This window comes from Lepus europaeus, chromosome 11 (assembly GCF_033115175.1).
Source record: "Lepus europaeus isolate LE1 chromosome 11, mLepTim1.pri, whole genome shotgun sequence".
Classification (NCBI taxonomy): Eukaryota; Metazoa; Chordata; class Mammalia; order Lagomorpha; family Leporidae; genus Lepus; species Lepus europaeus.
The window spans coordinates 3,346,091-3,371,477 of record NC_084837.1 but is presented as its reverse complement, the minus strand read 5'-3'; the positions used below and the strand labels follow the sequence as shown (position 1 = coordinate 3,371,477).

At 48.6% G+C, this 25,387-nt stretch overlaps 1 protein-coding gene across 5 annotated transcripts in view; it reads right to left on the bottom strand.

Annotated features, from left to right (window-relative positions):
• Positions 1–25,387, bottom strand: part of CHD2 (chromodomain helicase DNA binding protein 2) — a 123,316-nt gene that overhangs the window by 73,397 nt on the left and 24,532 nt on the right. For 3 of the 5 annotated variants that reach the window (XM_062204933.1, XM_062204932.1, XM_062204929.1), the window contains exons 5-15: positions 24,536–24,597; positions 14,477–14,584; positions 12,466–12,606; positions 10,456–10,589; positions 9,095–9,320; positions 7,359–7,459; positions 5,799–5,843; positions 5,456–5,634; positions 2,861–2,985; positions 2,036–2,252; positions 336–425 (exon numbers count right to left, since the gene is read on the bottom strand). In XM_062204933.1, coding sequence (XP_062060917.1) covers positions 336–425; positions 2,036–2,252; positions 2,861–2,985; positions 5,456–5,634; positions 5,799–5,843; positions 7,359–7,459; positions 9,095–9,320; positions 10,456–10,589; positions 12,466–12,606; positions 14,477–14,584; positions 24,536–24,597 — 1,428 coding nt within the window. The remainder of the gene's footprint in view (positions 1–335; positions 426–2,035; positions 2,253–2,860; positions 2,986–5,455; positions 5,635–5,798; positions 5,844–7,358; positions 7,460–9,094; positions 9,321–10,455; positions 10,590–12,465; positions 12,607–14,476; positions 14,585–24,535; positions 24,598–25,387) is intronic. The other 2 variants (XM_062204930.1, XM_062204931.1) reach the window with 2 other exon arrangements.

Below are 25,387 nucleotides of genomic sequence, written 5' to 3'. Positions count from 1 at the left end.
GCTGGAGAAAGGCCTCCACAGCAACATGACAGGAGAGGCCTGGCAGGACGTCCGAGCCCAGTGTCTACTGACCGAGTTCAATCCCGGGCACACTACTGGCCACAGGATCTGCTTTCTCCTCGGTTCAACTGGACAAGGCAACAAGGGCACCATCAACATAGACTCCATTTTCCATTTAAACCTTAGTATTCCTTGAGGAAATCTGTCTGCTCGTTCATTTGCTTGCTTTTCTAAACAAAGCAAGAAAAATAACATGGCAAGCAGGAGGCACAGACCCTATCATTTAGACAAGTCACACCGGGCAAAATCCAGCCTTCTAGTGACCAATTACACACCTTATCTTTTAAGAGGATCTCGTATGTTGTTATGAGTGCGTTGAACTTCAGCCTTTTAGACTGGGAATGAATCCACTCATATTCACGTATCTGCAAGAGAAAATGGTGATTAAGACACGATTTCCACATCTACCGTTCTGCATCACACAAGTCTTCTGAAAGACACAATAGAGACATGCCAAATAAACATAAACCTGAGTAGAACACAATGAATACTTGACACATTCTAAACTGACCTACGTAACCAGAGTCCAGAGTAGTAAGAGTTAGAATTAAAATATCAATTAATTAGCAACAAAAACTTTACTGCTGGAATTCGAAGAAATTGCCCATCCCCAAACCTCCCGACACAGCTGACCAAGAAAATACATTTTGTCAGCAGTTGAAGCCTGGTGACTTGAGCTACACTAGGGATCTCTTAAATTCCCTTGCCTTCTAGTTGGATACGGCAACACTGTTATCTACAAGTAAAGCAAGTTCCAATTCCTGACTTGGAAATTTCCTCCATCGTAGCCAAGAGCAGAGAGGTGTGTTCACCAAGCAGCAGAGAGGGAGGGCTCCGGGTGAACACAGAGAATGCCGGAGACAACGTCGGCGTGCGGGAGCAGAGGAGCAGGCCCTCAGCAAGCACCGCGGCTCCTGAGTTTGGCTGTCCAGTGCGGAGCCTGCAGGTCAGCAGCAAGTGCGGACAAAGCAGGGGCCCCGGGGCCCCGGGCTGCAGCTCGTCTCCTCCTGCCTTCGCCACAGCAAGCACCGCGCACAGCTATTTTTGTGTAATCTGGAAATTCTTTTTGTCTTTTGTAATGGGGAACAAATGAATTAACAAAGCTAACAACTATGATATAATTAGAAACTCAAACTTAGGGGAACAAATCTGCCAGAGTATACGTTAATTTCAGTGAAAGTATCTGATAAGGAAAAATCAATCTGAATTAGCATGAAAATATTAAAACGTAACTCGCAAAGGTTTAAGGACTCCTGATGGTTCGCTCTTCTCACAAGCAATATCCCAGAACAGTCTCCACAGGGAAGCTGTGCCCCAGCGGCCGCTTGCCACGCGCTGGCAGGCTGGGGGACTGTGACGCCGTCGGCTCTGCAGACACGCCCGAGGACCACAGCGAGGATGCATAATGCACCCAACACAAGGCCTGCTCCAGAGCCGGCGCCGTACAGTCACCGTTACCCAGAAAAGATCCGCCCAGCGGAGAGCAGCCTAAGTCACTGTGTTCTAAACTCATGACAGCCAAGTACGACTGCGAACAGAAAAATATTTCTGTGGCCTGAAATGGTTTGATTTGATTCCTCTCTCCTAAGTTTTAAGAGGCGGGAAACAAAGTACAAGAAGTCACTTATTTTTAGTGATAACTCTCTGTTCAAATAGCAATAATAATATTAAAATTCTGTATGACATTAACTCCATCTTATAATCTTACAAAAAGCAGTCTTGGAAGTATAAAGGACAGAGAGAAGAGAAATGTGACGCTGCAAACGAGCTAGGAGAGCTCCCCATCCACGTGTGACTGCAAAGAGTAAGCACACTTATTTTTGTCATATATACATCTCCCAATACTAGGGATACAGCACAGCGTCGGAATATTTAATTTATTAAAGATGTTACTAATAATTCTATTAAAAGCTTTAGGTCAATTTCCAAAATACATTCATAACAGATTCTATGCCGATTTGTTTTGTTTACACACCGTATTTCTGCTCATCAGGTCACCTATGTAAACCACTACGTTAATCTCTGGTGCCCAGATTTCAAACTCTCTCTGCCATGAGGTGAGGGTGGATAAAGGGACGACTATAAGAAAGGGGCCATACAGCTGGTGTTGGTGGAACAGGTAGGAGAGGAATGATATGGTCTGGATGGTCTTTCCCAGGCCCATTTCATCAGCAAGGATGACACTGTTACTTCTGCAGAAAGAAAAAAAAGACAAACAATCTTTAGTTCCCCAGAAAGCAGTCTGTGCAAACGTACAGTGTCGCCAACGCCTCACGGCAGCACAGGAGCAGGTGAGGACGCAGAACCACAGACAGCAGACTAACCGTGCTCTAAGCACAGGCCAGCTGAAGCAGCGCACACAGAGCCCGGCCGGGTTCCTGACCCTGGCAACAGAGGAGGAGGCTCTGTAGAGCTGACTACACAACTAAACTACTCTACACCAGCAGGAAAGGCAGCTATAGCTTTCCTGCTAAGGAAAGAAAACACACGCACAAATGACAATTCCTTCTCTGTGTTTTGAAAACAACTCCTTCCATGTTCACGATCTGGGCCAAGTACACTGCTATCCACACTACGATACAGGTCTCTGGGTGTGAAACATGAACCTCCAAATGACAAAGCTAAAAATACTCTTCACTTCAGATTAAAATGGAATTACACACACATAGAAACTCCTAGGATCTAACTTCTCCATCCCATGATTCTTTATTTCTGTAACGCAGTGGGAAACGTGTCTCTCTGCATCTCTCAGTAAAGACGCCAGGAAGTGCAGGCCGCCTCAGACACCTGCTCTACCCACTTGCACCAGGAATGCGCCAGCCAGTTGAGCCCTTCCAGCTGGTAATCCCGCAGCTCCAGACTGTCCCCTCCCAGATACGCAGGCTGCTTTTTCAAAGCCACAAATCGAGGTCTCTGCTTCAAGGCCTGAAAAAAAAAAAAAAACAAAGCCCAGGTCTGATAAAGTTTTCTGCCTGCTCTGGTGTTAAAATGCCAGCCACAATTTCTGCACCAAAGCATAAAAATGTAAATTTCTTTAAAAAGATTTATTGATTTATTTTTTTGAAAGGCAGAGTTACAGACAGAGAGAGATCTTCCATCCACTGGTTTACTCCTCAAATGGCCACAACAGCCCGGGCTGGGTTAGGCCGAAGCCAGCAGCTTCTTCCAGGTCCCTCATGTGGGTGCAGGGGCCCAAGGACTTGGGTCATCTTTTGCTGCTTCCCCAGGCGCATTAGCAGGGAGCTGCATGAGAAGCTGAGCAGTTGGGACCGTGTGCCAGCATCGCAGGCGGTGGCTTAATCTGCTGTGCCACACACTGGTTCCAAAACGTCAATTTCACAGATGAATCAAGACCACTCATCACCTCATCCCTCACGGTCCATGTTCACAGAGCAGAGCTCCCCTGAACTAACAGTTTGCTAACCTGCTCTTTTCTGTGAAAGTCACTAAACAGCCGTTCCCTCCAGTGCGGCAGTGGGAGGCTCCCCTGAGCCCACCTCAAAAGGGCTGTAGCGGGCAGGCTTGGTGCAAGTGAAGCCCCGCCTGAGACGCCCACTCCACACCCAGTGCCTCCAGCTCTCTGCTGCAGCACCTGGGAGGCAGCAGGACACGGCCCACGCCCACGGTGACCCACGTGGAGCTCCCTGCTTCAGTCTAGCCCAGGGACTTGGGAGGTGGACCAGAGGATACAGAAGATACCAGAGCTCCCTACTGCCACTCATCTCTACCCCACTAAATGAAAAGTTCATGGAAAATGGATTTAAAAAATAAGCTTATTCTGGTGCCAAAAAATGTTGAAGTCTGTACATACAAAGAATATGCAAACAGTTCATGAAAATGGAAACAACTTTTCATGGATTTCAATATTTTTACACTAAAGTATGTTTCAGCTCCATTTTTTCACTTTCTGTTCCAAGTCCCCTTGTATTTTCACAAGCAGAATTATCCGGGGAAGTCTGCTATAAGCAGAACCCTACCACAGAGAGCTACAGATCCCGACACACTGCCTCCCTTGAACCTCTAGGATAGGATTTGGTTTCCTAAAGAAAAGGTTGCAGGGTTCAGCTCCACAATTCTGGAGAATAAAATTTAGGTTCTGTGGCCAAATAAGTTTGGTAAACAATGGAGCAACAAGTTTGACAAATTTCCTTACTCATCAAAGTCCAACATACACATCCATGGTGTGAATCTACAGGAGAAACTTATTCATGATGTGTCCCCAAAGTTACTTGGTGGCACAGCTCTTTCTTCAGGGAGCATTTCTCAGATTAGTTCTCTACGGAGCCAATAAAAGATCTATAGTCTGAAGAGAACACTGGGTAGTTGTTGATGGTTCCAGCTCTCCTGGGTGAGGGCACCTGACAATGAGGAGTGGGATTCCTCAAGACCATCCTCAAAAACACAGCCAGCATCCACTCCTGCCACGTCAGCCCCTGGAGGGCCCCCTCCCACGCCACTGCTATCCTTGTCCTCATGCTAACTCTTCACGCATGGGCTATGGGCCTTTGGCCTTCGATAATCACTTACTCCAGAGACTCCTACGCACGCCAGTAGATGAAGCTTTCTTTCTAAACAAAATATCACGTCCACGCTGGTGCTCCACTTAACAGGGTGCTGACACCCAGGGGACACAGTCAAAACAGCCTGCATTTTTATCTCAATGAGGGAACCAACAGCATCTCCCTCTAACCCTGGTCTAGTAGGTGGTCTGCTGCACCATGCAAGCTTTCTCTTGACATTGTGTGTGGCAGGCAACACTCCTGGGCCTCCTCTTCCCTGCAGCCAACACCAGCCCTTTCTTCAAGGGCCAGGAGCAGTTCAAGCACGACCACCTCCTGTCAAACCCGTCCACGTACCACCTCGGTGCTTCGCGACTTCTACCTCTGTACGTCTCCAGCCACCTGCTCTCCGTCCATTCATCTGACCTGCAGTCACACACTGGCTCTCACAGACGATAACATGAAGGCCAACTTCTCACAGAAAAAGACCCACACCCATGTCACACATATTCTTTCAGTACTCTAGGACCCCAACCCACCATGTTCTAATTGAAATAAATTCCAAAGAAAGAAAATGATCCATGTAGGAAATCTTAACAAATAAAAAAGCTGATATACTCAGTATCTAATGGAAAATTCAGAAACACCAGCCTTTCTTGTCACCTCTAACCCTCCCAAGTATTCTCCATACCTCTACGTCAGTTAACTGTACATGAGGAAGTCAGCAGAGCCGCTCTGCAACTCCCCCTCTCCTTGTGCCTCATTTGTTATCACATCCAGGTCACACTCTTTCACTTCTTCCACTCTGCTAGTATTTTCCCTTCCAAATACCTATGTGACCAAACTCTATCAGTACAGCTTTCCACTGAAAAACCGAAAGTCGGCAATTACCGCACCTTGCATTCTCTCGTCGGGATGGTTTTTGAGTTGTTCCGACTGTGAAAGCTGTCAATGCAGCTCTGGAACTTCTTTCCAATCAAGGCTTCGTCTTCCCAGCTGCACTCTGAATAGGGCAGTCCCATCCACTTGCATAGATACTCAGGTTCATTTGAAGGTGCCGGCTTGCGACTATGAGCTATTTTACATATAAAAATTTACACATCAGCAACTGTCAGCTAGAGGTGTGAAGGGAAATTCTCTTTTATGAGTAATCAACAAACACCATGTGGCACAACTATAAATATTCTGCAAAAGCATGAACTGCTCTTAACAACATTATAAACAATTTCTGTTACTTACCTGGAAAATCAGTTTGACCCAATGTAGATTTACTTGTCTTCACAGCTAAACAAATGCAAAATTAAGACAGTAAAGTTATAACCATAATCATGAAAAAAAGAGATCTGGGGGTCTAGGTATAAGAATATAAATACATTCAATGATCTCACATCTTAAGAAAGAAAACTCACCTCTGCTCACCTCCCTCTCAGACTGTCACACCATCTCTGTTCCCTTTTACAGCAAAACTCCCCCAAGACACTTAGACTCCCTCACCCTGATCCTCCACCAAACTGACCCCAGTCAGCACTGCACCGCCTGCTCCAGGGTCCAGGCTGCCAGCCCCACACCACTGCCTTAGTCGGGATCAGGACCGGGTCCTCACCACCCTCGCTAGCAGCACTTTCTCCTTTTCACCGCCATCTCTTCTGACCTCTTTCAAACGTCCAGAAGCTAGAACATCCTCCCACTTCCTCTTCTCACCTGGAGACATTATCTTGATGACCTCACTAAATCTCAGGCTTTCCATACCATCTAAATTCCTAATTTAATCTGCCGCCCACATGGTGAGTTCTAAACTGCAGGCTCACGTGTGCTCCAGTTTCACAACATCCCACTTCAATGACAAGGAAGTGCATCAAACTTCCAAGCAGACCAAGCCCTCCCCTCACCCTAACACTCCCTGAATGGTCCCTCTCTTCTCTGCTGTTGTCAGCCAAACACCTTCACATCATTCTAACCCTCTTTCTCTCATTCCACACACCCAAATTTACCAGCAAATGCTCAGATTTCCTTCAAAATAAATCTAGGCATCGGTCTAATCTCCTAAAATAAAACTACAGGGGCAGGCACTGTGGTGCAGTCAGGCCAAGCTGCCCCATGCGACACCTACATCCCACATCGAGTGCCCAGGATGAACTCCTGCCCCCTCTTCCCTCCCAGCTTCCTGCTAATGTGCAGGTGATGGCCCAAGGCTGTGAGTCCGTGCCACCATAGTGGGAGACCAGAGGCTCCTGCCTCCTGGCTTCAACCTGGCCTACCTCTGCCTGCTGGGGGCATTTTGGGAGTGAACCAGTGCATGGAAGACCCCTCCCTCCCTCCCTCTTTCTCACTCTACCTTTCAAGTTAATTAGTTAAAAAATAAAGTTATAGGGACCAGCACAGTGGTATAGCAGGTAAAGCCACCGCCTGTGATGCCAGCCTTCCACATGGGTGTTAGTTGTGTCCCAGCTACTCTTCTTCTCATCCAGCTCCCTGCTAATGGCCTGGATAAAGCAGCAGAGGAAGGCCCGAGTCCTTGGGCCCCTGCCACCCACATGGGAGACCAGATGAAGCTCCTGCATCCAGGCTTTACTCTGGTTCAGCCTGGCTGTTACAGTCACAGGGGAGTGAACCAGTGGATGGAAGACCTCTTTCTCTCTGTCTCTCCCTCTCTGTAACTCTTGACTTTCAAATAAATAAATAAATATTTTTTAAAAGATTTTAAAAATAATAAACCAATAAACACAGTTTTTATTTACATTACTCCCAAAAGCAAATGTCTTTCTTCCTTGACTTCAAACATACGTTTTGTGTACTCACCGATTACTCTTTCCACTACTTGATACTGTTTATTCAACTCTGATGCCAGCTCCTGCTGACAATTGAAATATTCCACATCTTCGGGAGAAACTTTCCCTAACCTGCACAGATGACAGAGAGAAAAAGAACACAGTGATTGGATTCCAGGCACCCATACATCAAATATCAAAGCAGAAACCGCGAGGCAGGAAAGGAAGCTTATTTTTCACTCCCGTTTGTCCTTCAGTAACCTTCACTGTCAGAAGCCAGAGGTTTCACAAAAGCTCACGTTTAGAAAACACAGAGACCTGAGACTCACGGCATTCCAGCCACTCACCGTGCTGACAAGAACTAAAAATGACCACTTCATGTGACAAATCCACGCATCTTCCTGTGATAAATTCATTCGTATATCTAAACAGATCAGGACAATAAAACTGTCCTCCACACTTAAAGGAAATCATACCTTCAGATGGGTACAGATTTAAGGGTGATTAAATACAGCGGATCGGAAAACCAGTTATCACTGTTAATATCGAAAATTTTGGAAACGATGACAGCAGCAACATGAAATTAGATAATGCTACATTTCAGAGTGCTTCAAAGTTGTTTTAGAACCTCCCTCCAGGCCGGCGCCGCGGCTCACTAGGCTAATCCTCCGCCTGCGGCGCCGGCACCCTGGGTTCTAGTCCCGGTCGTGGCGCCGGATTCTGTCCCGGTTGCTCGTCTTCCAGGCCAGCTCTCTGCTATGGCCCGGGAAGGCAGTGGAGGATGGCCTAAGTGCCTGGGCCCTGCAACCAAATGGGAGACCAGGAGAAGCACCTGGCTCCTGCCTTCGGATCAGCGCAGTGCGCCTGCCACAGCGCACCAGCCACAGTAGGCATTGGAGGGTGAACCAACGGTAAAGGAAGACCTTTCTCTGTCTCTCTCATTGTCCACTCTGTCCAAAAAAAAAGAACCTCCCTCTCCCTCCCTCCCTCCCTCCCTTAGGGGTACATATTTTTGTTTCTCGGTCCAAGGGAAAATATTTAACTTTCTAAAGTAGCACATTTTATGTAGAAGCAGAACCTGAGTTGCAACCATGTATCTGTATCCCTGACACAAAAACAGCACCCTCGTCACTCGGCTTTTGTTCGTACGTGCTATAGCTCCAAGCACTTCTCACACGCAACGCAAAACACGCACAGCTACAAGCAAAGTGAAAGCACAACAGACGATCTCGGTTTTAGAAGTTGACACCTTCTTCACATCATTTTTGCAGACTGTAAAACCAAGGTTAGTTTTAAATATATCACAACCCAGCCCTCCCAGTCTAACCATGACAAATAAACAACCAAGTGCTTAAAAGAATGGGCCCCAGATTCAGGCCGGCAGAATTCAAATTCTGGGTCCACATGCAGAGTTGTCCTGTGTCTCACTCTTCCATGTATAAGAGAGGGCTAAACACAGCACAAATTTCACACTTTTACTGTTAAGATGAAAGAGATAACGTGTGAACAATGCTCGATCAGCTAGTCTTCACTCTAAACATTTACAAACTAATATAAACTATAATGTAATATAACAGAAACTCTAAACTATATACAAAAACACACAGTATCTTAAGGTCACAATTTTATAAAACAGAATCGCGGATAGCTCCCACGATCGAGGAGAAATCGGAGATTCAAGATAGCCATATTCTCCAAGCATTATTTAAAAACCTTCCCTTCCCCTCAAACTGCAAAAGTCTCTTTAATCCGTGATGGAAAACGTACCACTGTTTGATCTCGTCCTCTTTCTTTTTGAAGTTCTCTAGTTTTTTTAGGCCCTTCACTCTCTGTTGCTGCAAGGATTCTTCACTCTCCCAGGTGCTGTGGATGTAAGACCAACCCTTCCACTTGATGAGGTACTGGGCTTCGCCTTCATCCTTTTCAGGATCAAAGTCACCGCCAGGGTCTCCATTCGCTTCAACAGCATACACAGTAGTTGATGCTCCAGTGGCTGCAAAATGATTCAGTTAAACTTTGGAGTTTTACTAAACCAAACACCACAAGGCTTCCCAAGCAGACAACTGTCTAAGAGTCTCTTCCTGGATGAAACCAGAGAAACAACACAGGATGAAAATGACCAATAATTTCAAATATTTTCAAATATAAACCCAATTTTTCTATATTGACACATATTCCAAAATTTGCAGATGAAATCAAAGAAATCCTCTGTACAAACTCAATTTTAAAATGAAACAGAAACATCCTTTTGTATTGGTCCCTACTAACTTAGTAAACAAATCCCTCCCTTCAGGAGTAAGAATAGAAAAGCAAAATATCCTCTGTGGGCCGGCACTGTGGCATAGTGGGTAAAGCCACCGCCTGCAATGCAGCCATCCCATATGGGCGCCAGTTCGAGTCCCAGCTGCTCCACATCTGATCCGGCTCTTCGCTATGGCCTGGGAAAGCAGTATTAGATGGCCTAAGTCCTTGGGCCCCTGCACCCGCGTGGGAGACCCAAAGATGCTCCTGGCTCCTGGCTTCAGATCGGCACAGCTCCAGCCATTGTGGCCAATTGGGGAGTGAACCAGCGAATAAGACCTCTCTCTGCCTCTCCTCTCTGTATAGCTCTGACTTTCAAATAAATAAATAAATCTTTAAAAAAACAAAACAAAACCAGGCAAAATATCCTCCGCCCCCGACTTACCCACCCACCCAAAGTTAACTCTCTTAACCTCAAGTAAACAAAGGAAATGCTTTAAGTATTATTCTGATATTTCCTTCATGCAAAAGTCACTTTAAACCAACAAATTTACCTCATTGGACATTGAACATTCTTTACCGGTATCCTAATACGTATTTAGCCAGTTTGACAGTTTCACAAAGAAATTCAGAAACAACTAAAGGCAGATTTTCTCTATTACCTCACCTCTTTATGAAACACTATCTTTCCCAGCTTAATTAATTTTAAAATCACGAAGACATACTGAACAAATTCCTTCTTCCTCAGCTCTGAGACCGGAAGATGGGTCAGAAAGGTTTCTACGTTTCACAGAGGCGCAGACTGGATCCATCACATCACAGTGACACACAAATCCGGGCCTTACTGAGCACACATGAAAGGCGCTCTGCCTCTCAAGGACACACACCTCCTTTCCTTCCCAGTCTGGAGTCTAAGACCTTCTCAATGGTTTCGCTGTTATCTTGCTGTTCATCAACTCCTTCTCCAGTCATTTCAATGAGATCGTCTGAGTCGGTCTCAAAGTCGTCATCTTCTTTATAACTGCAGGAGGAATAATGCTGAATAAATGAGAAACTAACTTTTCAGAATCAGACGCCGAGATGTGCTGCCCCCACCAGTGTGAACCACAACGCGGTCCGGCACGCTGCTCTACGCATCAGCCATTCCAGGGGCTCAAGTTCACTTCTCTTCCCTTCTTGAATACGGATGCATGTTTATGGAAACCGCAGCGAAGGTAACTCTCACTTCAAAATGACAACACTGGGTTTGTACTAACTTATGTAAGCCAGACACAGAAAATCACACAGACACTATTCTTTTTTTTTTGTACCCAATCGTTAGTATATAAAACAACGAAGCTGCCACGAAGAAAATGAAAGAAAAAAAATTGCCATTATGTCATCAGGCAAAAGGGACACAATATTTCTAAAACTAAATGTTTCAACCCTGTGAGCATTTTGTCTCCCAGTCACATGATTATGAACATCTTTACTGTTGAGAATTTGAACAAGGGTACCTTCCTGATACTAAAATACTGAAATGTAACCTAATGCCATAATTCACAAGAGACAGTTTGGAATCACCAAAGAAACACACAACCCCAGAAGCAGGATACTGAAGAAGGTGTGGCGCTGTGCGCTGGTGTATTCAAGGCCTAATGCTAACCTAGGAAAGACTGACCAGATACTCTGGACAAGTTATCAGATTATCTTCAGGATTCAGTCTCACCATCGCTCACTAAGTCAACAGAAACCTGCATGTCCGCTGAAAGAACTACAAGCCACTGATTTCTATAAATACCAATGTCTGCGTATTCTCTATTACTTTATTTTACTTTGTACTAACAGATCATATCCTATTAGTCAGCTTGATAAGATGATCATACCATCGGCGCCGTGGCTCAACAGGCTAATCCTCCGCCTAGCAGCGCCGGCACACCGGGTTCTAGTCCCGGTCAGGGCACCAGATTCTATCCCGGTTGCCCCCCTTCCAGGCCAGCTCTCTGCTGTGGCCAGGGAGTGCAGTGGAGGATGGCCCAAGTGCTTGGGCCCTGCACCCCATGGGAGACCAGGAGAAGCCCCTGGCTCCTGCCTTGGGATCAGTACAGTGCGCCGGCTGCAGCACACCGGCCGCAGCGGCCATTGGGGGGTGAACCAACGGCAAAGGAAGACCTTTCTCTCTGTCTCTCTCTCTCACTGTCCACTCTGCCTGTCAAAAAAAAAAAAAGATGATCATACCCACGTACCAATAAGGAAACTGAACCTGAGAAAAATTTGTGGGATTCAAAGAGCAATTAAGAGGTGAGAATAGGACGGTGCCACGACTCAATAGGCTAATCCTCTACCTGCGGCGCCGGCACACCAGGTTCTAGTACCAGTTGGGGTGCCGGATTCTGTCCCGGTTGCTCCTCTTCCAGGCCAGCTCTCTGCTGTGGCCCGGGAGTGCAGTGGAGGATGGCCCAAGTGCTTCGGCCCCTGCACCCCATGGGAGACCAGGAGAAGCACCTGGCTCCTGGCTTTGGATCAGTGCGGTGCGCCGGCCGCAGCAGCCACTGGGGGCTGAACCAACAGAAAAGGAAGACCTTTCTCTCTGTCTCTCTCTCTCTCACTGTCCACTCTGTCAAAAAATAAAAAAATAAATAATAAAAAAAAAAAAGAGGTGAGAATAAACAAGGTACCTGAAAGAATGTTCTGAGAAGTTTCACCACCAAGACAAACAGGAGTGAAGAGCTCCCATGGGAACAGGGGCCGGAAGCGAGCCACTGCCACTCTTCCCATGCGCCCTCTGCTCAGCATCACTTGACTCGGTTTCCAAAAGGAACTCTGGGACGTAGGTGATGATGTCACCTATCCAAACTCACGCTAAGGGAGTGCAATGTCACCATAACACCGGGGGAAACTTCCAAGGTGTAACCTACCTAACGTTTTTAGCCGCTCTTCGACGAGTCTGCCTTTTGGGAGCTTCATCATCCTCATCTTCATCATCAGAAGAATCTTGCTTTTTTCTCTTTCCCCGCTGAGTCTTAGTTTGCTTTTTAACTCGAGGTTTGGGCACTGTTCTAAAATAAGAAGGAAAAAAATGGCAAAGTTTTTACTCAGTCATTTGGTGTCTATTTCAAACAACTGTGCTACATAAGTAGGAGTCACCTGGGGAATGTTAAAAATACATATTCTTGGGTTGCATTCCCTGGAATTCTAGCTCACTAGAAACCTACACGTGGTTGATTCTGATGCTGATCATCCCCAATCTTCATGGGAGAGACAGTGGAGGGTTCTCAACTGGTCACCATAATCTGACACAGAAACATGTGAGCATCTTGTTGCTGATGTGTCTCTGCGGTAAGCAACTGGAAATATGCACCAAACTTAAAAATAGGATAATTTCCCGGTTGCCCCTCTTCCAGTCCAGCTCTCTGCTGTGGCCCGGGAGTGCAGTGGAGGATGGCCCAACTACTTGGGCCCTACACCCCATGGGAGACCAGGAGAAGCACCTGGCTCCTGCCATCGGATCAGCGCAGTGCGCCGGCCGCAGCGTGCGCTACCGCGGCGGCCATTGGAGGGTGAACCAACGGCAAAAGGAAGACCTTTCTCTCTGTCTCTCTCTCACTGTCCACTCTGCCTGTCAAAAATTTAAAAAAAAAAATATAGGATAATTTTACTTATGGGAATGCATCCTGCCGATACATACTCCTACAGAAATAAGAAGATACTCACTGTAATACTACTTGCAATAACAAAAGGTTAGGAAAACTCTAAATGTTCATCAGTGAGAACTAAACAGAATACTACGTGGTCATAACAAAGAAAAGCGGAGTTTTCTGCATACTGATGGGAGAAGATTTCCAAGATCAACAGAGAAGGAGCCCCGTAGACTGAGACGCAGAGGACGCCACTGTCCGTGTGAGGGCCTGAAGGATGAGGAGCGACACGTAGCTTTCTACAGTGTGTCTAAAAGACACCTGGAGACGACCCAAGAGCCTGGCCATGCCACAGACCTTCTGAGCAGACGGAGGAGACAGCTCTGCGACCTGCCACGCACCACCTGGACTGAGCGGCAGCCTAGAGGCTCACCCAGGGGAATCCTCAAATCTCCAGCAATGAGGAAAGGACGAAAGAAATAAGAGGGAGATGGCAACTCCCAGCTGCCAGAATTTACTGGCAACCTGGCCCATCTCCTCCACACAGATTCTCTGCTTCATGCTACATGTAAGCTACATGAACAGGGCAACGAACAGTCAGGTACGCTTCAAACCAGCCCAACACTTTTAAATTTAACAAGTAGTTCTTACAAAAAGAACTGACCAAACATACAGGGAGTTTCTTTTCCGAAGTGGGAGACAGGGGCCAGCTTTGTAGCACAGCAGGTAAAGCCATATGAGTGCCCCTGTGTCCCAGCTGCTCCACCTCTGGTCCAGCTCCCTGCTAATGGCCTGGCAAAAGCAATGGAAGATGGACCCAAGCATAGATTCCTGCCACCCACGTGGGAGACCCGGAGGAAACTCCTGAATCCTAGTTTTGACTTGGCACAGCCCTGGCTGTTGTGGCTACCTGGGGAGTGAACCAGCAGATGGAAACACTTTCTCTCTCTCTCTCTCTCTTCCCTCTCTCTGTGTAACTCTGACTTTCAAATAAATAAATACATCTTTAAAAAATAAAAATAAAAGTGACAGACATGTTAACTCTCCCATAACTAGTTGGCCATGAAGTGGAAACCATAGGATCCACTGAGATAGCTACACCCACACAAACGCCCACAATGGATATAAACAAGGAGCCCGGTCAGCTGAGCCCTTGCGGACAAGGAGGCCTGGCATGGAGCGAGCTGCAGACAAGCAAACCCAGAGCCGCTACACACAGCCCAGCTAGGTGGCGGGCCAGCACCGCCTCAGCCTCCCCCGCTTGTCCAGGACCCCTCAGCGAACAGTGCACCTCCTGGGCACAGGCCTTCTGGCTTTCACTCTCTTTTGCTCTGCTTCGCTCTCTGCACTGGTGCCTTGCTCCCGTTCATCTTCTGAGGGCTCCCGTTTCCATCTTTCTCTGCGATCAAAAGCAAAATAAAATAATTTTTTTCTTGAAAAATTCTTCAAGCTAAACAATAACAAAACCAACTTCAATCTGATCCAAAAGGCAGAACATGCATGTCCTGATATTACGCTAGAAGAGATTTATTATAGCTCCATTCATTAAATTTTGGTTGTGATCTTTCCTAAACTATACAGTGTCTACTCCCATGTTACCTCTGTTAACAAAAATTAGTCAAAATGGAAACTGCAGGTGTATTTTTAAAACCACTGGTTCTCAAGGAGAAAGGCTGCTAGATTCTCCTGTTCTGTTTTATGCCCCTCACACTGACAAGATACAAGCCGTAACAGATCCTAGATCAGCACCCAACATCAACTGGCGTCAGCACCGCCCACGGGGCACAGTCAGAGTCTCAAACATGACCTAAATATCTGAATTTTAACAAATTCACAGATGATGCTGACACTGGGCTAGAAGTTCTGGGGGAACATCCCACGTTATTCTTTAGGCTGTATCCAAGAAAAACAGCTTCTAAAATCATTTTTCAATGATAAACCCACTACCTAAACAATCTACTCAGCTAAAGAAGTAGTTTTCAATAATTTTTAGAAAAGGTAGATCTGCTCCCTGAATCTCAGAAGGCTGGGAAGAGCCATAACCTACAGTATCCTACTACACACATAACCTACAGTATCCTACTACATACATAACCTATATACCCTACTACACACATAACCTACAGTATCCTACACACATAACCTACATACCCTGCTACATACATAACCTACATATCCTACTACTCACATAACCTACATATCCTACTTCCCATATAACCTACATATCCTACTACACATAACCTACATATCCTGCTACATACATAACCTACATATCCTACTACACACATAACCTACAGTATCCTACACACATAACCTACATACCCTGCTACATACATAACCTACATATCCTACTACTCACATAACCTACATATCCTACTTCCCATATAACGTACATATCCTACTACACACGTAACCTACAGTATCCTACTACATACATAACCTACATATCCTACTACACACATAACCTACATATCCTACTACCCACATAACCTACATACCCTACTACACACATAACCTACATATCCTACTACATACATAACCTACATATCCTACTACACACATAACCTACATATTCTACTAAAAACATAACCTACAGTATCCTACTTCCCATGTAACCTACATATCCTACTACATACATAACCTACATATCCTACTACACACATAACCTACAGTATCCTACTACCCACATAACCTACATACCCTACTACACACATAACCTACATATCCTACTACATACATAACCTACATATCCTACTACACACATAACCTACAGTATCCTACTACCCACATAACCTACATACCCTACTACACATAACCTACATATCCTACTACATATGTAACATACATATCCTACTACACATAACCTACATATCCTGCTACACACATAACCTACATACCCTACATACCCTGCTACACATTATCTATAGTATCCTACTACACACATAACCTACATACCCTGCTACATACAAACCTACAGTATCCTACTACCCAGCTACTTGTAGTTTACTTGAAGACGAAACAAAACACCACAGGGACCTGCAGGGAAGAAGCAACATGGAAGAGCTACAGGGAATGGAACACCCAGAAAAAAACCCACCAGGCAAGTGCCCGAGGTTTCTCTGAAGACAAAACAGCGATCATGTTGCCTGTCAGTCCATTTAGGGAAAAGAAGTCATGCTAACGACACCTGTTGGCAGAACTGCAAAATCAAATCAGTACTCGTCATGGGTAATAGGTCAAAATAATAATGAGAGTTTGTTACAAGAAGGTGGTTGGGGCAGTGTTGTGCTGCAGCAGGTTAAGCCACCATCTGCAGTGCCAGCATCCCATATGGGCACATGTTCGACTCCCTGCTGCTCCACTTCAAATCCAGCTCCCTGCTAAGGCTCCGGGGAAAGCAGCAGAAATGACCCAAGTGCTTGGGCCCGGAACCCATATGGGAAACCCATAAGAAACTCCTGGCTTCGGCCTGACCCTGCCCCAACCATTGCAGCCATTTGGGAAGTGAACCAGCAGATGGAAAACTTCTCTCTCTGCCTCTCCCTCTGCATACCTCCGCCTTTCAAATAAATAAATAAATCTTGAGAGAGAAGAGAGAGAGAGAGAGAGAGGAATGGAGGAAGGGAGGAGAGAGAGAGAGGGGAGGGGAAGAGAGGGGAGGAGAAGGCAAGGCAGTGGGGCAGTGGAGCACCTGTACAAACATGACCCAAATTCTGCCAACACGGATGTCTCCACACCCATTCCCTGTTAGCAGTGGAGGACTCCTCGCATGCCGTGATAGTTGTGTCCACTTTTGTAGCAGAGCACAGCACAAGGCCTGGCAAATGGAGGAATTCCTTCATCAAACAATGGAATCAATCAAGGAACGGTCTCCTCAGTTCACCAGTCAGATAGACACAGTGCGTTCCAAAGCTGATCGGAAGACAGCAAGGCCTGCTAGTACTGCCTGATAGTCTCTCCTGAACAAAGACCTCTCGCATCTCACCAGCACCAGGCACCTGCTTCCCTAGAGCCAAGGAAATGTTTGCTGAAGAATCCAAGATGATTGCCAGGTGTGGAGGTAAAAAAATTTCTCCAGCAACTGGGAGAATGGTGCATGGTCTGCAGTATCTCTACGAGTAAGTGCAGAAGCAGCTCACACCAACAAGCTGGAAACCAATCTTGAAAGCCCATAAACAAATGAGACCCAAGAAGAGCAGTACACGTGAGAAAGGTCCACAGGCAAGCATCAGGTCTAATTTACCAGTCCCTCAGGAATTGAGAATCTAAACCAGGCCCCCCAGTGAGGCCCACTTCTGCAAGTACAGGAGGCAAAACAGAAGCAGACACAAGGAAAACGGATGTTAAGCCTAGAGTTTTCCAATTAAAGATTTACAGACAACCAGGGAGACTCAGAATCTCAACATGAGACGGTCTGAGGCCCAGTGAGAATGGGTTGTGGGCCACAGAGAGAGACGGCACAGAGGGAGATGGAGAGAGACACACAGAGAGAGAGAAACACAGATGGAGAGACAAAGAGAGACTAAATGTGGTGTGTGTGTGTGCACGTGCAAAGCTGCTCCACTTCTGATCCAGTTCCCGCTTATGCACCTGGGAAAGCAGCGGAACATGGCCCAAGTAGGTGGGCCCTGCACCCATGGGAGACACCAGGATGAAGCTTCTGGCTTGCCCCCTGCCCAGCCCCAGCTACTGCCCCAATCTGGGGAGTAAACCAGCCAACAGATCTCTGTTTCTCCAACTGTCTCTGTAGCTCTGCCTTTCAAACAAATACATAAATCTGTTCTGAAAGTACGTATTTTTCTCCAAGATTTTAAGAATCAGGGGAAAAATAACAAGATTTAGCCAGTGAGGCCCCGAGGCGATGTAAACTGACACAGAGAAGTCAGAATGAAGGTGAACTGGGTGTACATTTTTCCTTCATTGGGAACGGGTGGTGAGGGGAACGCTTGTCCTGAGACAGCCAAGTTGAAGCAACGGTGACGCGACAACGAACAAAGCCGCTCTTCCACAGAAGGGGCCAGAGCCTCGGACAAGAGTGACCAGGGTCTACTGCTCACGTCCCAGGAGCCTCGGACAAGAGTGACCGGGGTCTACTGCTCACGTCTCCAGAGCCTCGGACAAGAGTGACCGGGGTCTACTGCTCACGTCTCCAGAGCCTCGGACAAGAGTGACCGGGGTCTACTGCTCACGTCTCCAGAGCCTCGGACAAGAGTGACCGGGGTCTACTGCTCACGTCTCCAGAGCCTCGGACAAGAGTGACCGGGGTCTACTGCTCACGTCCCAGGAGCCTCGGACAAGAGTGACCGGGGTCTACTGCTCACGTCTCCAGAGCCTCGGACAAGAGTGACCGGGGTCTACTGCTCACGTCCCAGGAGCCTCGGACAAGAGTGACCGGGGTCTACTGCTCACGTCCCAGGAGCCTCGGACAAGAGTGACCGGGGTCTACTGCTCACGTCCCAGGAGCCTCGGACAAGAGTGACCGGGGTCTACTGCTCACGTCCCAGGAGCCTCGGACAAGAGTGACCAGGGTCTACTGCTCACGTCTCCAGAGCCTCGGACAAGAGTGACCGGGGTCTACTGCTCACGTCTCCAGAGCCTCGGACAAGAGTGACCGGGGTCTACTGCTCACGTCCCAGGAGCCTCGGACAAGAGTGACCGGGGTCTACTGCTCACGTCCCAGGAGCCTCGGACAAGAGTGACCGGGGTCTACTGCTCACGTCCCAGGAGCCTCGGACAAGAGTGACCGGGGTCTACTGCTCACGTCTCCAGAGCCTCGGACAAGAGTGACCGGGGTCTACTGCTCACGTCTCCAGAGCCTCGGACAAGAGTGACCGGGGTCTACTGCTCACGTCTCCAGAGCCTCGGACAAGAGTGACCGGGGTCTACTGCTCACGTCCCAGGAGCCTCGGACAAGAGTGACCGGGGTCTACTGCTCACGTCCCAGGAGCCTCGGACAAGAGTGACCGGGGTCTACTGCTCACGTCTCCAGAGCCTCGGACAAGAGTGACCGGGGTCTACTGCTCACGTCTCCAGAGCCTCGGACAAGAGTGACCGGGGTCTACTGCTCACGTCCCAGGAGCCTCGGACAAGAGTGACCGGGGTCTACTGCTCACGTCCCAGGAGCCTCGGACAAGAGTGACCGGGGTCTACTGCTCACGTCCCAGGAGCCTCGGACAAGAGTGACCGGGGTCTACTGCTCACGTCTCCAGAGCCTCGGACAAGAGTGACCAGGGTCTACTGCTCACGTCTCCAGAGCCTCGGACAAGAGTGACCGGGGTCTACTGCTCACGTCCCAGGAGCCTCGGACAAGAGTGACCGGGGTCTACTGCTCACGTCTCCAGAGCCTCGGACAAGAGTGACCAGGGTCTACTGCTCACGTCCCAGGAGCCTCGGACAAGAGTGACCGGGGTCTACTGCTCACGTCTCCAGAGCCTCGGACAAGAGTGACCAGGGTCTACTGCTCACGTCTCCAGAGCCTCGGACAAGAGTGACCGGGGTCTACTGCTCACGTCCCAGGAGCCTCGGACAAGAGTGACCGGGGTCTACTGCTCACGTCTCCAGAGCCTCGGACAAGAGTGACCGGGGTCTACTGCTCACGTCCCAGGAGCCTCGGACAAGAGTGACCAGGGTCTACTGCTCACGTCTCCAGAGCCTCGGACAAGAGTGACCGGGGTCTACTGCTCACGTCTCCAGAGCCTCGGACAAGAGTGACCGGGGTCTACTGCTCACGTCCCAGGAGCCTCGGACAAGAGTGACCGGGGTCTACTGCTCACGTCCCAGGAGCCTCGGACAAGAGTGACCGGGGTCTACTGCTCACGTCCCAGGAGCCTCGGACAAGAGTGACCGGGGTCTACTGCTCACGTCCCAGGAGCCTCGGACAAGAGTGACCAGGGTCTACTGCTCACGTCCCAGGAGCCTCGGACAAGAGTGACCGGGGTCTACTGCTCACGTCCCAGGAGCCTCGGACAAGAGTGACCGGGGTCTACTGCTCACGTCCCAGGAGCCTCGGACAAGAGTGACCGGGGTCTACTGCTCACGTCCCAGGAGCCTCGGACAAGAGTGACCGGGGTCTACTGCTCACGTCTCCAGAGCCTCGGACAAGAGTGACCGGGGTCTACTGCTCACGTCCCAGGAGCCTCGGACAAGAGTGACCGGGGTCTACTGCTCACGTCCCAGGAGCCTCGGACAAGAGTGACCGGGGTCTACTGCTCACGTCCCAGGAGCCTCGGACAAGAGTGACCGGGGTCTACCGCTCACGTCTCCAGAGCCTCGGACAACAGTGACCGGGGTCTACTGCTCACGTCTCCAGAGCCTCGGACAAGAGTGACCAGGGTCTACTGCTCACGTCCCAGGAGCCTCGGACAAGAGTGACCGGGGTCTACTGCTCACGTCTCCAGAGCTTCGGACAAGAGTGACCGGGGTCTACTGCTCACGTCCCAGGAGCCTCGGACAAGAGTGACCGGGGTCTACTGCTCACGTCTCCAGAGCCTCGGACAAGAGTGACCGGGGTCTACTGCTCACGTCTCCAGAGCCTCGGACAAGAGTGACCGGGGTCTACTGCTCACGTCTCCAGAGCCTCGGACAAGAGTGACCGGGGTCTACTGCTCACGTCTCCAGAGCCTCGGACAAGAGTGACCGGGGTCTACTGCTCACGTCTCCAGAGCCTCGGACAAGAGTGACCGGGGTCTACTGCTCACGTCTCCAGAGCCTCGGACAAGAGTGACCAGGGTCTACTGCTCACGTCTCCAGAGCCTCGGACAAGAGTGACCAGGGTCTACTGCTCACGTCCCAGGAGCCTCGGACAAGAGTGACCGGGGTCTACTGCTCACGTCTCCAGAGCCTCGGACAAGAGTGACCGGGGTCTACTGCTCACGTCCCAGGAGCCTCGGACAAGAGTGACCAGGGTCTACTGCTCACGTCCCAGGAGCCTCGGACAAGAGTGACCAGGGTCTACTGCTCACGTCTCCAGGAGCCTGACGGCCGAAAAGGAACTCTGGTTTCCTGCACACATGAGCAAGTACATCCGGGAAAGACAGAAGGAGGGGCTTCCAATTCTAATAAAAAGGGAAAATCTGGGACTAGGAGGGCTTTCCTCCCGCTAGGTCACAGGTCTGTGGTAAGAGTCCCAATTCAAAACAGTAGGGGCCAGCAGCAGGTAGAGCCGCTGCCTAAGTGCTGGTATCCCATATGGGCACTGGTTCAAGTCCCAGCTGCTCCACTTCTGATCCAGCTCTCTGCTATGGCCTGGGAAAACAATAGAAGATGACCCAAATCCTCAGGCCCCAGCACCTGCGTGGGAAACCCAGAAAAAGCTCCTGGTTCCTGGCTTTGGATGGGCCCAACTCCAGCTACTGCTGCCTCCGCCTCTGTAACGCTGCCTTTCAAATAAATAAATAAATCATTAAAAAAAAAAAAAACCACTGGACAGGAATAAGTAACAACAACTGTAAGTGAAAACCGTCACACAATCATGCGTTCACTATTTTCCCATTCTGGTAGTGAGACGGTTCTGTACGAGGGAAGAGTATCTAGAACCAGGATCAGGAGTCAACAGAAACACCACACAACACTGCCCAGATGTGGGAAGCATCAGCGGGTGCTGTATGGAAAAGGATGAAATGATCAGGGCATGAATGGGCTGAGTAAACATCAGAGTTTTGTTTAAATGGATAAATCGTCTCGAACGCGTGCTGGGGCCAGGTGAGGACCACAGAGCCCACTGGAGAACTCACGGCCCACCACTGTGCTGCGGGCCAGCGCTGACAGGCTCAAAGAGGGCAGAAAACCAGATTTCTCATACACCAACTAGCTAATTAAAAAATGTTTTCATTACTATGAAGGCCCACTGTGAAAGCAAAGACAAATGCACACGCTTCTCCGTCACACGGTGGAGCAACCTGACGTCAGCCTGGAGCAGTGGGAGCAGGAGAGAAGGGAGGCGACGTAACAGATGGAGCGGGCGCCAGGGCTCCAGCCAGTGTGCCACGCACGGCATACACACCTGAGGGAGAGTTAGCAGGCGGGAGCAGAGCCGACGGCCTGATGTGAAGGCTTTACACTGCATGCTTTGTGCACAGGTGTACAGCATCATATGCTAAAACAATTCACACAGAAAACTTTTTAAAATGTATGGTGTACTGAGGCAGCGCCGTGGCTCACTTGGTTAATCCTCCACCTGCAGCGCTGGCATCCCATATGGGCACCGGGTTCTAGTCCCGGTTGCTCCTCTTCCAATCCAGCTCTCTGCTGTGGCCTGGGAAGGCAGTGAAAGATGGCCCAGGTGCTTGGGCCCTACACCCACATGGGAGACCAGGAGAAGCACCTGGCTCCTGGCTTCAGATTGGCACAGCTCCGGCCGTAGCGGCTATTTGGGGAGTGAACCAACGGAAGGAAGACCTTTCTCTCTGTCTCTCTCTGTCACTGTCTAACTCTGCCTGTCAAATAAAAATAAATAAAAAGTATGGTGTATGAATTTTAGTCTCAAATGGTTCAGAAAGCATCAAGTATATGTGCATGTATGTATAAATATGTATCAAGAGAGCACCCACAAGAACAAAGAAATGCAGCAAAAATGGTAATCATTGTTAAATCTCAGAAAAGTATTCTTGTAGCGTTTCTCAAGTTTCAACTAATCACTTTAAAAATATTTAATAAAATATTTTTCCTACAAACTCCACAGTGTGTAAGTACAACTTGCAAGGTTTCAGAAAAGCAGTTCATTGCACTAATATTTCACAAGGTCCGCGCCCTCCGTCAGTCTCCCTCAGTGCTGCCTCAGCTGGGTTCCACTGCGCTCCCTCAGGTCAGACGTGGCCCTGCGGCTGGGGCCGCACTACGTCAGTCTGAGCAGTGACAGGGCCTTTCTGACCTCTCTCAGACTCAGGGGACAGCACGCAGGGAGGCAGGCCGGCCCCGCGCACAAACACCTGCGCATGAGCACAACCTCCTGTGCCCACGGCAAGTTCCTAGGGCAATGCCCAGGGGAAGGCAGCAAGGCTACGCAGAAGACACATCTCATCCTGTAAGGGAAAGTAAGTCCAGGAAGACATCAGAGGGCTGCCAACTCAGGAGAACACTTACGAGCTGGCCACTGGACTAAGCCTGGCACGCAACACGCTAGGCGGAAAACGCTGACCGCCTCACACACAGGTAGGGTCACTAAAGCGCGAAGTCAAGGACTTCAAGCACAGCACCTTTGAGCTGAGTCAAGAGACTGGCAGGAAGTAGCCAGATGGCAGAGGAAAGAGACACGCGTGGGCTCCCGACACACGGTCAAGGTGACCATCTCAGAGCGACCTCAAAGGCTGCTAGGCAGCAGCAGTAGAACGAGAACAAGCTCCCAGGCAGACCACGGAGCCGAGGAGAACAAGAGCCTCTGGGCCGGCAGAGCCGAGCTTGCGGACAACTGCTGTCTCCCCAACGCTAAGCACACATTCAAAACACAGGGGACATTAAATGCTCGCCTCCCTGCAGTCTTCTTTCAGACGGACATCTAACTCACACAGCCTACCAGTCCCTAAGAACCTTCTTGGGGAGGCAGAATAATCCTCCAGTTTGGAGATGGGGAAAATGGGTTTTAAAAACTCAAACTACTTGTTTTTGGTCACTTATTAAAGACCACTACCAGCATTTTAGAATCACAGATCCACATATGCTTGTTTAATGACAACTCCTGAAATGGTTTGCAGTTTTAAATACCTCTATTTTTATTTTTCTGGGAGATCTATGGAATTCATAGTCTAAAAGACCCACATCTTTTCCAAAAAGACTTTAAAAATTATTTCTCAACAAAATAAATTTTCAATGAGTTTTTTAATTAAAAAAACAGCAAATTTGTAATCTGTTATAATTTCACACTAAGCTCAAGAATTACAAGTTGTCTAGTCTCTAAACTGCATTATAACTATATAGAAATGACAACATGTATTTTCAGACCAAAATGGGAACCCAAACAGTATCATTCTGCCACACCAATACAAAAAAAAAAAAAAAAACAAAAGAAATGAAAAATGGCAAATCTAAATTTGTTCCTTGTTCTCCTAGTATACCAAATGCCTACATATATAGTTGGCATGTATGCACATTTAAAGGAAAAAACAGCTGGGCTAACTGGGCTAAGCAGAGGGAAAGAGCTGGGGTTTGGCCAAGCAGCAGCCTGGCGCCTGTGGAGCTGTGCATGTGGCCCGCGGGACCCAGGCTGCGCTCAGAGGCCGCTGTGGAGGCAGCAGGTCAGCACAGGCAGTGGGAGCTGGCCGGAGACAGCAGACGCAGCCTGGCACGGACTGCCGGCACAGTGAGGGCAGTCCTAACACCGCTGACACGCTGCGCATTTCCCCCACGAGAGACTTACTGTTTCTTCAGCTGCCTCTGGCCTCTTCTTTTGGGGCTCCCACTCTCAGACCCGCTGCTTGCCTTCAGGGTACGAGGGGGAGAGACGATCACAGACGTTAATCGACAGTTTTCCGGGACACCACCACCTCCTGTTTAACGATCTACTCAACACAACATGATTCAACATGAGCTTTCAGACAAAAAGCAGCTCAGGCACTTGTTCAGTGGAGCCCACTCTTCTGCTGTGAAAATTAGTCTCTCTCTGTGATTACTGAATTGTACCTAAACCTCTAAGCTTGACCTCAGAACAGCGCTCTCTGAAAATATTTTCTGCAGTGATGTGTATGCTCTATCTACAATGCCCAATGCGGGCGCCATCAGGCACAGGTGACGACTGGTTATTTGCACTGTGGCGGGTGTGATGGAGAAGAACTTTTGAGTTTTAAGTAATGTCAGCTAAAGCACAAACGCCGTGGGTGCCCAGCGACTGATACTACAGATCAAAAGTACCAGTGAAAAATGTCACATTCAGTCAGTGCGCCTCTAGGTACTGACTGCTCCCCTGCTCATGTTACTCATCAGAGCATGTGTTCACTCCCGAGCCAGCAGTGCTCTGCTCCCAGCACTAGGCCAAGGGACGTTACAGTCACAAACACCTCAACAGCTCTTTTTCCCCCGAATTCAGCAGACCGGCAAGCTCTGTTCTCACTGTCGGTCTCAGGCCCTGAGAACACGTGATCATATGAAGATCTGGCCAGCTATGTGACGCTGTCCTACACACGGCCCAGGCACCTCGTGCCTGACACTCAGAGACAGGAAGCAAAGGCAGGCCAGCTCAGGGCGCTCAGAGCAAAGCACCCCCAGCCTGATA